Source organism: Halyomorpha halys, unplaced genomic scaffold, assembly GCF_000696795.3.
Source record: "Halyomorpha halys isolate HHAL.00 unplaced genomic scaffold, Hhal_1.1 Scaffold748.1, whole genome shotgun sequence".
Taxonomy (NCBI): Eukaryota; Metazoa; Arthropoda; class Insecta; order Hemiptera; family Pentatomidae; genus Halyomorpha; species Halyomorpha halys.
The window spans coordinates 901,615-916,295 of record NW_027111006.1 but is presented as its reverse complement, the minus strand read 5'-3'; the positions used below and the strand labels follow the sequence as shown (position 1 = coordinate 916,295).

Here is a 14,681-nt window from a genome sequence, read left to right as displayed (position 1 = left end):
GAATGTGAAGCCCTTGCATTCAGAAGATTACAGTATCTGGGACAGGACAGAATGGAGCCTGAAGACATTTCTAGAATAAACCCAAAAGAATTATTGAACTTCATAAGAAGCATAGGATTCATATGGGATCTCTAGTGGAAAGAGGGGTAACTCACAAAAGATCCAATTGGGTCGAAGTGAGGAAGGGATTCCCGACCCTCGGTGTAATAATAATAATAAATAATATGCACCTTTGATGCTAGCTCGCCACTGCAATAAGAAGATCAAGCTAGTAGGATCAAGTCTTACAGGCTTAATCACCTACTAACTTCTAATCTTTCTCTCCACCTAAAATTAGTGATTAAGAAGAGTGTGCTGAGGCCCTGCTCTACGAAGCACCTACGCTGACGAAGCACTACAACGGCTAACAGGCTCCAACAGTTTCAGAGCAGTATGCTCAGACCAATGGTGAGACATACTTTAAACTGCTAAGACAAAGACACACATAAATAGTCTCAGGCTAGGCTGATCACTGCTAATAGACATACTTTTGACTCAGAAAATCATCACAGATACCGATTATTTCCCCGATTTCCAAAATAGAAAAAAGAGGTCAACCCGTTTTCCCATCATCCCCTGATTTTAACCCCACGCACCCATGGGATTACTACTAAGACCGAAATAATCTTTCTTCCTGGTAATCATTATTTGTTTTTAAAAAAAAAAACACCAATGAGTCATAATAGAGTAATAGGGAAAAATTCCACTAAATTGTTTTTTTATAAACAATTCACAATTAATTATTGTTTTTCTTTTTTAATTTGACTATCTTTTAATTTTCACTAAAATATTAATTCAAACTTAGAACTATTAAAAAAAGTGTTATAGACTAAAAAGTTACGTCGGTACATCACTCATTGTTCCATCTACATCACACACCTCCATATACATATACATACCATTCGTGACTAACGTAAACAATAACCAATACGAAAATTTCCAATGTAGATCAAATTTTTAATATATACAATAATATCTCTGCAAACTTTTACCAGTAAAATAAATTTATCGACATATTGTTTAGTAAGTAATTCACCTTTCCTCACGTTGGTCTCATCGATTATGTTCATTTTGGTACTGTTTATCCAGGGCATGTGGTTGCTTACGTTGGTAAAAAAATAGTAACCGTTGGAATTCTCTCTGCCGCTGAGGATACCATAAATAAAGTACCTCTCCTTCGCTTCGGTCTCGGTACCGAGGCTCCTACTGAATACAAGTCCACCTCCGCTGTCTCCTTGCTCCAACTCGCTCACTGCCAAAGCAGTAAAAGTTAAGTTTCCTTTAAAAAAATATATATCTACCACCTGTTAATACAAAATCGGAACTTACTATCTATACTGGCGGCACAGAACTTGTCGGAAGTCAAAAAGCTGGTATAACCTTTACTAACTTTGTTACGGCACTCGCCGAAGTTACGTTGCTCCATTCTGCTTACTTGTAATTTCTCACTCAAAACATTTTTTTCATTATAGCCCCATCCGACGAACTGTATTAGAACCATTTAACAATTAGTTACTGTTGACTCGTAATAAAAATGGAATCTAAATAGTCGTTTATAAAATTAACTTACCGTGCCCATTTCCCCGTCATTGGGCTCGTATGAACTGTCCCAGTCAATGCAAACTGGCATCACTACGCTTGAGAATTTAATCGAGTCGTTTAGGGCGAGAAGAGCTATATCGTCTTGGAACCTGTTATCTGTGCCTCTGTAAGTTCGACGAACTTTCTTGCTGATCACCTGGAATATTGTGCAAAGAAGTGCTGCTCAAATACAATGTTGGGTTTCAACATACATCTAGATTAATTACATTTTCAACAATAAAATAAAATGATAAGTATTTTTTCTTTATTTAAATGTGATTTTATACTGATTCCTTTTACTGAATACAATTTCTTTCTTTTCTTCACCCGAATAGGTACCCACATAAACAGCGATATAAAAACTTTCTCCCACTAGATTATTCGAAGGGAATAAATAATTATGTCTTTATTCAAAACTGTAGTGTCCTTGATATCAAGACAAATATCGACACAGTGAACAAATTCAACTAGCAGTGTAGTATAATGAACTCGTTTATTTTAAATTATGGCATACTGCTATGTTCAAGCTATGCTTACTGTGGATGATTTTGATACCAGATAAAACTTGAATTTTTATTTGTTTTCTTTATTGACTGCCATTTAAAACTGAGTTCAAGCTAAAAACACGACCAATAAATGTGATAAACTATAATAACATGAATGATTTGCGGAGAAAATACCCACCTGGTAGTACTCTATAACGATTCTTGTTTAGAAGGTGGCGACACCCCATTCTTGTCGAGTTTCGGAGTATTGTTACGAACAAAAGAGTATGTAAGGTGAGAAACTAATGGATTTGGATGGTTAAGGAGTTTACAATGGAAGGATTGATGTCTTGTTGGGAATAGATCGGCAACATATGGAATAATAAGGTCTTTATGAATGATTCTATTGTTACAAATAGAGCATTGAAGATTTTATGGAGAATTTTGGATTGTATGGATTAGATACGAGAGGAATTTGAGCCTCAGAGCCCAACTCCACATGTCCATACAGGCTTTATTGCAGTCATATAGATCAGATAGATTGAACGTTTAAACGGTTTTTATGTTTATTAAGTGTTGTAATAATCGGAATCGATGCAAAGTCTCTTATCAGTCTCTTTCAGTCATTTGTCAGGATTCCAAGTTAGTCGTTTGTCCAGTTGTAATCTAAAATAGCAACATGTTTCAGTGGATTTTTTAATGGTCATCTTGGTCATTTCTGACCTACCGGGGATTATAAGGTATCACACTATTCTAACCATTGTGAGCAGCACGGATCAAGTTTTCATTTTGTGGGACCGCTACGGAAATAAAAGTCGATCTCACAGACCGGATGCGAACTGGAGACACTGCAGCAACCAGCTAAAATTGGTGTTTTAACTTACTCGGCCACGAACGGCCGATAGTGTTTATTAAAGGATACTGTAGTTCCTCATATAGTTTTCAATCCGTAAGTTGGGTTACTCTTATATTATTATCTTTCTCACTTCTGTATTGAATATGTTCTGATGGTATATTGTTATTATGTTGGAGTAATTTAGGCGACTGTTTGATAATGCGGCAGCTAATAATGCATTTTTTAAATTTATTTGTTTATAATTTTATCTCGTGTTTTAATTTATTATTATTGAAGAATAATAATACAAGCTGCCACCATTGAGAAGTATCAGCCTACAGAGTATTCATTTATAAATTATTTACAGGCTAGATTAAAGAAAGAAAAAAATAAATTAAAACTATGAATAATTAATCAAACCAATAAAATAATAATTCACAAAAAATTAACCATAATTTAATTCTATACGTTGATTAGTTTCCTCAACACGAATCAAAGAATATAATAATGCATATTACCTCTAATCGCTGTTCGTGAACGTCCCTGTGCTCCCACGAACCGTTGTACTTTCCTGTAGCAATGACCATTCTGCTGTAGTCAAGATCTTGTTGTTCCTCGTCAAAAACACAATGCGCGGCTGAAAAAAAAAAATGTTCATAGAGATAAGTTAAGTATGAAGAAATATTTTTCTATAAATAAAGGAAGAAATATAAAATATTCATATACCAACTGTTTTTATACCTGTGATGACTATATTGTTGTCGATGATACTGCCTCCACACATGTAATCGTACCTGGATGCGTTGCTTAACTTATATAGAGCCACGTGCCATGGAAACTCATTGTACTTCGAAGGGAATCCATATGCAATACGAGGCTTATATTGACTGAATCTGATTCCACAATCTGGAATTCATACCAAAGCTATATTAAACACAATCCTTCCATAAGAATTGATAAAAAAAAAAAATAAAATCACATACCTCCAACTTTATACGTTTCTGTACTAGTACCGGGATCACACAGAACTGAAAAAGTCAGACTGTTAGACAAGAGAGTTAACATGTTGAAGAGATTTTGGATTTTTACCAGAAAAATACTTTTTAACAAAAAATGTTGCGTATTTTTCTTTTTTTTTCTTTTTTCCTTGGTTTCTTCGGTTGGTTCTAAAAAATGCATTATCCAGCGCACATTCAGTGTTTCCAAGTATATACCTATCCTATTGTATATTTTTCAGTCTTGATATAATTCCTTAAATGCCTTGAAATAAAGTTGAATGAGCTCCGATCGCACGTCGGTGTGTGTCGTCCAGTTGAAAAGTATGCATGGAAGCTTTAGATGCGGCGTACATTTAGTACAAGAGTCCAAGAAGAGAAAAAAGGTAGTCATTTCACCCCAATTTTTTATTGCTTAATTGAAAACTAGGTACAATTACTAGTCAAAATAATGAGGAATAAATAATGGCGGATGTTTCAAAACGTTAAAAATAATTAATTTTCTATTCGGAGCTCTATATCTTTACAACTACCAACAACAATAGAAAATCTAAGAGACCATCATTTAAAGTAGAGTAAATTTGCTAAACTGTAAGCCTTATTATGTAAGTAATAAAGCTATTTACGTTCAATAGTTCTCGAGATAGCTTTTTAAAAAACAACATTTCGTAAAAATGTTGTATGGAACGTACTGAAACATGAGTAGTTAATTTATTTTGATAAAACTAAATCTCAAAAATCATTTGACGTACAGATGTCTATTAGCACTCAAATTAATGCTAGTTTAATCAACTTTAAAGTAGTTTATGACGTTTATTTTCGTAAGAGTAGTAGTTTTCATGAAATTTGATAAAATAAATTGGTTTATAGTTGTTCGTACAAATTTTCATTTGCCAAATTTCTATTCATATGTGAATATCATAAAAAATACTGCCCCTACGAAGATAATTATCATAACCTACTTTATAGTAAGTTAAATTTCCTTTATTTTGAGTGTTGACAGACATATGTGCGTCTTATGGGTCTAGAGATATATTTTTTCAAAAATCCTACATTTTATACGAACAACTAGAAATTAACATTTTGTGAATTTATTTTGTCAAATATAAAAAAAAAACTACTACTTCTACAAAGATAAGCATTATTAAATTTTTTATAGTAAATTTAACTAGCTTTGATTTGAGTGCTGGTAGACAAGCAAACTTATTGTCCGAACAACTATAAATCAATTTAATTTAGCAAATATCATGAAAATTACTATTCCTACGAAGGTAAAGGTCATAAACTACTTTATAGGGTCATAAACTAGCTTTGATTTGATTGGTAATAGACACCTGTATGTCACATAGTTCCTGAAATTTAGATTTCTCAAAATAAATTAACTAACTACTGATATTTCAATACATTTTTTTGAAATATTGCTTTTTAAAAGGCTATATCTCGACAATTATTGGACGTAAATAGCTCTATTAGGGCTAATATTTTAGCAAATTCACTCATCTTTAAATATTGTTCTTTATAGATTTTTTAATGTTGTAGATAGTTTTTAAGATATAGAGCTCTGAATGAAAAATTAATGTTTTTTTAAGGTTTTAAAACTAAAGTTTTATCCCCTACCTATACTTGGCAGACTCATAAACTTTTACTTGTAATTATACATCATTAAAATAATCAAAAATAGGGGTGAAATAACTGCCTTTTGTTCTTCCCGGATCTTGTACTAATTTTGACTTAAGACTACTTCGTGTCCATTTCTGCTGGTAGAAAGTTTTCAGACTTTTTTTGGATTATCACTTCAATTAAAACTTCCTCATGGAACAAAGAACAAGATAGAAGATATGCTGATAGATAACAGAGCTAATAGCACAATGTGTAAAATAAATTATCTTGTATAACAAATTTCGGAAAAACCTCAAATCGTTTCACAAATTTTGTTGTAATAACAAAACATAGTAATGTTAAACTAATTTGTGATTGAAAGTTTTAATATTAGATTGAACAAAATAGAGTAATTTTGGCTGAAATTTATGATCTGGGCTGAATAGCGAGCTAAAAGTTTTTAAATTGTTGATGTGAGTGAAAACTTGTATTTAAGATTATCCTCGAAGATGACCGAATTGGCTGAAACATAAGAATTTAAAAAAATAAAGAGTTTTTTGAGACTTAAATTAGTTATAAATTATTTAATTCAAACAATAACAACCCATCTCAAGAAAGTGAAAAAATAATAATGAAGGAAATTAAATTTGGAAGTCATAATTCACTACCATTTTTATGACTGTTATATAGAAATTTTTATTTTTATTTGTAAATTTGTAATAAATATACACGTAACCTATATTATATATATTATACCATATTAAGTTTTATATAGCATTTAATTATTAACCTAATATATGAGTTAAATTAGTATTTATGTTTTATTTTATCATACTTTTGAACTAAATAGAACACAATAATTATTTTAGGTTCAGCATTTGCATTCATTTGAGTTCACAGATTAATGAATATTCTAACATGTTAAGTGATGTCAACAGTTCAACACATTCTACGCAATTACGATACAATAGGACCCCATGAGCCTTCTATTGCAAATTATCAAGAGGAGGTTAAATTAGATTACGAGGAATGCTCATATCCTGAATTTTCTTGTCGATTTTAGTCAGCATTATCATATTAATATATGATCAATTCTTCTCTACGAATTCTCTTTTATGGGCCCCATAAATCGATTGAAGCAATCTCGGAGTTAAAACACACCATGCCCATATATTTACCCAATCAGCGTTATTTGAAACTGTTAAATCCCCTATACAATATGGTAAAATTCTTAGACTGATGGGCAAATCTGTAAGGAGATCTTCATGATTTAAGAATTAAAATAAATAAGTTTTACTACCAGAAACAGATCTGTTTAAATTGATTATCTGGTAATCAGAGAAACCCAGTATAACAGCCTTCAACTACAAAGCCTAAATTTCAATTTTATCATAACTTCATAAAATATTTTATTGAAAAAAATATATCATAATAAATCATCTTCCAGCTTGAATAATTAAATAAATCAAAAATAACTGTTTTGAGAATACCTCAATTTAAACAATTGTAAATTTTAATTGCTCTCTGAATGTTTTTTGGAACAGTTCAATGGATTATTCAAAATATAACTTCATCCTGAAGAATTATATAATACTATTTCTATACTTAAAAAAATAAAATAAAAAATTCAACACATGACTCTAGAGACATCTCCATTGTTTTTATCCAGATTAACTGAATAAAAAAAGATACATTTTTCTCCAGATAAACTAAATTAAAAAAAATTAATTTTCAAGCTAAAAAAAATTACTCTGTACTGTACGTATGCTACGGCGATATATATTATGAATAATTAATTATCAAAAGAATTGTAAGATGTTAATTGTTTTTTTTAATAGCTTTAATCATATATATTTTTAATATCTTTAATGATCATTTCTTCCTAATATCTTTAATCCTGATTATGCGTTATTATTATTTTTTTAAGCTACTATATATTATAAATATTTTTGCACCTTCATTGTACTGATATTGTGTCTAATAAAGTATAATTATCTATATAAAGTATCATGGTGTGTCTAATAAAGTAGTGACATTATTTTAAAGTGACGACTGTACAACTCATAACTATTCTATTGATTTTATCCAAATTAATTAAATAAAAAAATATTTTGCAAGCTTAAAAAAAATATTCTGTACCTCGCTCATCATAACTATCACAAAGAATTGGAAAAAAGTTGATTGTAAAAAGTAAATAAGTTGGATTTCAATGTAAGTTTCAATAAAAGTTATCTGAAATTAATGAATAACTGAGCTACAGGGCGATGTTGAAATATTCATCTCCAGAGTTCAGGCGAGACATTCAACGTATTTCATAAAGACATATCCTAATTGATGCAAAGTGCTTCTTGAAATAGTTACCGATTTTTCGTTCCGTAATATTCCCAGCAGTCTAAGTAGTAATGATTAAGTCGTCAAAGAATTAATTAATGAATAGATTGGAATTTAAATAAAGTATAATCTACAATGTCGGTCAAAAGTGTAAGACCACCTGCCAATAAAACGAAATGAAAATAGCTTTTTAAATTCAACTTGAGTATATTAAAAAAGTGACTGAAATCGTAAAAACTGTGAACTCGCTACTATCCCCATTCTCGTAAGCCTTACCTATCTTACCTTTGAAACAGATATAGCGATTACTGGTCGATGTACGATATTTCACGATCTCACAAGAGAAAATCAAAACATCAAAAAGAATACAAAGCATCACTTTTGAAACATTTACTTAAAACGAGAAGAGTCTTAAGTTAGATTAATAATTAAATCGAGTAACATTAAAAAATTGGAAAACTTAGTGAGCAATTTTCGATAAAATTAGTAAAAAAAAAATTAAAATTAACCTTCGTGATGATGGAGACACATTTGGTGAGGTGGAGTCTAACGCATTCCAATTTTTTTTTTATTTATTGAAATAAATATTGACCCAGATCCTTATCCTGGTTTTATTTATATGTTATATCTTGATCAGTTTTAATAGTATCCAAGAAAAAATAAAATAATAGTTTAATCGACGAATAAAATATATTCATTTTTTTATTTAGCATTATAATAATATAACCTAAATAATTGGTAATGTTGAATGAAAAAAAAAACTCTTGGATTGAAAATATTGGAGACAAAAAATTAATATCTTGAGCTTAGTACACATAAAAACAGAAAATATAGAGTATATGAGAAATTTGCTGGTGTCATTTCGGCATTTACACAACAGATCTGGTGGCCCTAAACTTAGTTCCATTGAACTTAAAATTTACTGATAAGAGCAATGCTCTTATTACACTTACAGAGGGCTATAAGAAATATAAACATGATAACGGATCAGATCACGTCCACACGCATTTGTCTTCTGAAATTCGTAAGACTAACTAACACCTTACCCCTTCCTCTTATTGAGTACAACTATATGCAGGCGACGTGTCTAGAAAGTTTTGTTGTGTTACGACAAAAATGTCTCGTGATCTGTTACGACAGATTCCTTTCGAGGCATTAAACAGACTTATTTAACGCATAAGATAAATTTAAAGTATTGATATGGTTTCAGATTTTTTAAATCATTTGAATTTCTTCAAATCACAATTTCAGTATTTTGCAATTTCATCGAAAAAAGTTGGAAACACTCTCATCCCCTGGCATCACACTAACAAAGCTACATAGAGGTTATCACAACAAATCAAATTGATCTTCTCATAAGTGCACATCGCGAAATAAACCTTCTTAGTTTCAGGACGTTCAGAAGAGTTCCTGTTTATCTCCTGCTTATGAAAGTGAGAGAGGCTTTTAGATCAGTAAATCCTATATCTATCGGAGGAATCCGCAGGAGATATACTTGGCAAGCAAGAGCCTAAAAGATGGAAATGGTTTTATGAGGAAAGCATAAGCACGATAAGTAAAGATTGGACCAGAAGAGCCACAGAAGAACACCTACTACAGACTATAGGGGAAGTAGGTGGCATGAAAAGAAGCTCCTAAAAATGTAGAAATGGCCATGGGAGAAGAAGGAATTAAGAAAAATAAAAACACCAGAAGCGAAAAAGTACTTCCTACAGACTAAGAAATGAAGCATACATGAAAGGCGAGACGCTTCTCACCAAGGGGAGCATTTCAAATCCTTGCTGAACGCAGAATATGTGAAGAAGTGCGTTAATATGTTGTTTGCACAAAAAATCAGAACAGCTAAAGAACAACAATTATCGTGTACTCTCTCCCTTGTCATGCGCATAAAAAATGCTCTCCAAAGCACTTTTTTCAGAATCTATTTGTTGAGCAGAAGACAGGGCTGGCATTTGGAGGGATAGGTGGGCTGGACGATCCTGGAACGAGTCACGAGAATAAAGGGTGGTCACCACCTGTTCGGTGACTTTAGAAGTGCATATGGTGTCATTAAACGAACCACACTTTACGAGGGCTCTTCAGGGATCAGCAGACACATTGATTCACCTTTTGTGATTTAAGATGAAGTAATAAGTCCAATTATTATGAGGGTTATTCTGTTGAGGAAGGAAAAGGAAAAAAACAACTTAAAAATAAAATTTGTTTTTATTACATGCAAAAGTTTCGGCCTTAGCAAAACAAGATAACAACTAGTTTGCAATATGAAAAATGAACAGAATAATAAGAAGATAACAAAAATAAAATAATAAACAGTATGAAACTAGTAATAAAAATCAAATATTATAATGTAATCATAATACAAATCATCAATATATTTAAAACAATATAAAGAAATAAATATAAAAATAATAGAAAATAACAAAAGGTGTTAAGTTAATACCGTGTGTATGGAAATATGAACAGCTAATTTCGTTACTTGTGTAAATTTTAAGTATATATTTAATATTTTATTGAGTCTAGGTAATCTGTTGACAATATATTTAATTTTCTATATCTCATTTCCATTGTTACTTCCACCTTCAATCTCATTGCTGTTACTTCTGGTCTACACAACCCCGATGCATAAAATCTAATCAATAAAGTATGTAAATGTACATAGATTACTTTATTGTTGATATCGACTAATATTATTTTATCAATGCACATTTGTTTAAGTTGTTTTTCGTTTTTATTAGTTTTGTATTTTTAGAGAAGGAATGAATTATGGTTAGAAACATCGGTGAATTAAACAATAGAAGTACATATTTGTTAATGTTATTATTTTTTATATCATAATTTTTATTGTAAATGTTTCCAGGAAGTGTGCTACCTAGATACCGAACAAGGCTCAACAAGATTTTTGGATATACTAGCGTTTTGTACAACAGATAATGAAGCCTAACAACAAGAAGCAATTAACTAAAGAAGTTTTTCAATGAAAGGATGTTGGACGGTTGATAAACTATCCCAATATTCGTTTTCAACAATTGTTTAATCGAACAATTATATTTTTTAAGATTTCCTTCTAAGTAGTTTCATTTATCTACTCTTCTTGACTCTGTCGTTTTTTTAAAAATAATATTTCTTTATTTTTTCTTCTAGCGTAGACTATAGTATTATCAATCTCTTAAAAATATTCGTGAAGAACGAAATCACCAGGCCCCGGTGTTGTAGATGGTTACCAGTATGTCGCTGATCCAGCGGAGATTCAATTCGACGTTAGTGAAGGTGAGGAACTCTTGGTGTGTAGGACGTCCTTTGCTGACGATGCCTTGGAGGTAATGCCTTTCGCCTTCGGTCACGTTCTTCAAGAAGAAGTAACCTGCACCTACATCGCTTCCGTGCATGAAATTTGTCCCTGAAAAATAATTAAATACGTTTAAACATGAAACCTAATCAGTGATACCTCACGCTCAGAACTAAGAAAAATTACCGTTGACGTATCTGCCACAGACTTTTTCCGATGTTATGTATGTCTGGTACTCCTCAGAATCACCAAAGGCCTGAGAGCAATCATCAATGTCGAGGTATTTGTACCTAGCCATTACCTGACAATGGCATTCGTCGATGTCCCATGAAGCTATCTGCGAAAACGATTAATATTTTACTTATGTTCAAGATTAGAAGCTTTTTTTTTTTTTTTGTAAAAGGGTACTTAAATTAAAATTGCCATACGGACGCTGAAGAATCAATTATATGTACAGTTATGGGGGGGGGGGATAGCCGATTATTAATGAGATGTGAACCCTAACGGAGTGTAAATATCATAAATATTACAGAGAAGCATTTAAGGAAATCATCATGGATGGAGGACAAAACATTCTCTCTGTCCAAATAGAATTCTGTGTCATACAAATGTATTGGTGGGCCAAGAATTTATAAAAAATTTGGCATGTGAATTTATGATAGTTGGCTTTTTAAAAAATCACATGGATTTTTAAATTGAGGAGATTTTTAAATATTTCTCGATTTAACTATCTTAAGTCTCCTCGTCCCGTATAAAGAAAAAATATTTCAAAGTGATATAGGACCGTCGCTCCCTGGAGGTCTTAGTTGGGCGGGTCTGGTCGGAAAGGATTTTTGTGTTATGATATCCTCTTGTGAGATTGTGACATGTCGTACATCGAACAACCTCTGGCTATAATTGTCTGTTTGAAAAATCAGATAAGTAAGGCTACCACAGAGGGCAGGAGTGGGGGGTTTCACGCCGTTTTTCAATTTAAGGCGCTTTTTAAATACTGCTCTATTAAACTATTGCGAAAACAGTTTTTTTTCTTAGATTTTTGTGGAATAATAGTTTGTTCTTTTATTAAACTGTATATTTGTTCATTTGTAAAATATAATGTAAAATAGTCTATTTTTTCTTTTATTTTACTTGGTATACGGTTGTTTGGTGATGTATATCAAACTCGATTACTATAGTCTTCCCACTCATCACCTTGATACGTCTTCTACGGAGACGTTTTCTTTTACACTACTTGTATTGCTATCACTATAAAATGTCTTCGTTTTATTGTTGGTTGAATAATATCATCATCACTATTATACTATTATCTTCTGCTTGAATATTTATACTGTTAATTCTGTCTGTATGAAATGTCTATCTGAAACACGTCGTCACTACTGTTTACACTACCCGTAGTAACTCGTGTTCGGTCGTTTTGCCATTTTTATAAAAAAAAAAAAATATTATAACATGATTTCATTCTAGAGGGAAAGGATATGAAATGATTTGCAAATAACATGATTTCATTCTAGAGGGAAAGGATATGAAATGATTTGCAAATAACGAAATCACAATACTGTCTTATTATTACAGAGATCTTCGCTATTCGACGATTGAATACGATGTGAGTACTTTTGCATTACTTTTTTTAGTTTTAGGATTTTCTTATTATCTTATAAAGTTTCTCTATATCATTGAATCATACTCGTGTACCTTTGTTCCACTAATTCTACATATTGCTCAACTCCTCAGAGTAGTGTATAGTCTGTCGAACACTTATATGCAAGTTCTCTTCCGGCGTAAAACCAGTTAATTTATTTATAATATTTAGATCTGTTTTTTAAAGCCATTTTAATAGAAAGCTACAGAAAAACATGTGATTCTTAAAAAATTTCGGTGAAATAAGTTAATTATCCTAAATCGCTAATAAATTTTCATGTCTCCTCAGAGGGGACAACCGAATGCGAAGGATAATACAATGTTCGTAATTTTATTTCTAGACACAATTAGATAAGAAATCATAGACTAGATACCTAACGCTATCTACAATAGTTGATTCCTTAGAATACTTTTTTTTTAACATTTATCAGTTTCACCTCCCCCTTTCCTGTACCTAAATGAATAATGCACTCAGTTTCAATTCCGGTTTGTTGTTTACTTTCTTTAGAAGCGGTACCTGGTTGGTTCCATAAACACATATATGGGTTCAATTTAAGTAACCAGAACACTAAAAATAATATTGCATGTTTAATTTTAAATACATATCGCACTAGTATTTCTAAAGTGACACAACTCAAAATTCAAGACAACTGACAATGTGACACTCTTGCCTATGGAGGTGGAATAGCATTAAGCCAGCAAGAGTGACACAAGTGCCCTCTGGCGGACAAGCTCTGAAGCTAGGTTGATACAGTTTTGATGATTCATAAAGATATATTTACCAATTTCTTTCATAGTCATAACTCAAAAACACCGATTTTTGAGTTGTGTCACTTTAGAAATACTAGTGCGATATATTAAATGATATAAAATTTGTGAATTTTGAAAAATTTTGTTCATTTTGTCTATGAATTTCCTCAAAACTAGGAATAGAAAATTAATGCCGGGTCTGTTGTTAATGAATAAATATGATTTGTACGCATTATGGAACTTAAGCTGCTTAGAAAAAAAATAAAAATAAACCATATGTATATATCTAAGACGTGGTTAAATTGCAGGGTAAATAGAGAAGGTTTTTGATGTTGGAGGAAAAGAGTTTCACTTTTCGTCCAGTCAACACCAATTAGCCCTAGATTGTTTTCTTTAAAACTATAAAAAATATTCAAGGTCAGCTCAAAATGCTGCCACCTTGTGGGAGAAAAGAAAAGTAGCTAAGTGCCCTCAGTATGAGTGTGAGAAGTACCCCCTGAGACAGTGAACAGGTACCACAATGGGGGAGAACTAACCCAAGGATGAACCCACAGGCTACCTAGGGCAAGTATATTTGGCTGGTAGTCAGCTGTCACTCAGGATGAGCGAATAGTTTGATCGACACAGCCAGGCTGGGAACAGAGACAGGATGAGAAAACTGAAAACAGAACAAGAGATAACCTCCAAGATCAACAGACGCTTTATATCAGTAGCCAACCATGAAGTAAATTGTAATATCATTCATTATTGTATTACATAATTAAAATTAATCTAACTAATATTAACATTGTAATCTTTTTGGCCAAAATCATGCAGAATAGATCCACATCATTATTAAACTTGTCTCATTTTGTTCATACCACTAAATACAGTCCACCCAATATTTTTTATAAAAAATCAATCACTGCAGATTTTGATTCATCTCAGACTGCGGTGATTGAACACGAAATTTAAATTTTAAAAAATATATATAAGAAGATGGTCAGGGTTGCGGTCAAACGTGAAACAAAAATAGTTTACAACTATTTATTTTCCAACGTTTCGCCCCACTTTGCAGGGCTTCATCAGGACTAAAAAGATACAAAATGATACTATGATTGTTTATTTATTTTCTTACTTATTTCTTTTTCTGATAAACTACT

The 14,681-nt window shown here is 31.8% G+C and overlaps 2 protein-coding genes across 4 annotated transcripts in view; both read right to left on the bottom strand.

Moving 5' to 3' along the window:
* The window catches only part of LOC106685839 (chymotrypsin-like elastase family member 2A), a 17,109-nt gene extending 8,219 nt beyond the window's left edge, over positions 1-8,890 (bottom strand). The window contains exons 1-7 of one of the 2 annotated variants that reach the window (XM_014428782.2): positions 8,819-8,890; positions 3,924-3,968; positions 3,682-3,846; positions 3,459-3,577; positions 1,610-1,777; positions 1,369-1,525; positions 1,076-1,291 (exon numbers count right to left, since the gene is read on the bottom strand). In XM_014428782.2, coding sequence (XP_014284268.1) covers positions 1,076-1,291; positions 1,369-1,525; positions 1,610-1,777; positions 3,459-3,577; positions 3,682-3,846; positions 3,924-3,968; positions 8,819-8,843 — 895 coding nt within the window. In that variant the 5' untranslated portion in view covers positions 8,844-8,890. Of the gene's footprint in view, positions 1-1,075; positions 1,292-1,368; positions 1,526-1,609; positions 1,778-3,458; positions 3,578-3,681; positions 3,847-3,923; positions 3,969-8,374; positions 8,462-8,818 lie in introns of those variants that run through there. The other variant, XM_014428783.2, reaches the window with a different exon arrangement.
* A 1,161-nt stretch (positions 8,891-10,051) lies between these two features.
* The window catches only part of LOC106685838 (uncharacterized), a 21,581-nt gene continuing 16,951 nt past the window's right edge, over positions 10,052-14,681 (bottom strand). For both annotated transcript variants that reach the window (XM_014428780.3, XM_014428781.3), the window contains exons 11-12: positions 11,338-11,488; positions 10,052-11,262 (exon numbers count right to left, since the gene is read on the bottom strand). In XM_014428780.3, the coding sequence (XP_014284266.1) occupies positions 11,057-11,262; positions 11,338-11,488 (357 nt within the window). In that variant the 3' untranslated portion in view covers positions 10,052-11,056. The remainder of the gene's footprint in view (positions 11,263-11,337; positions 11,489-14,681) is intronic.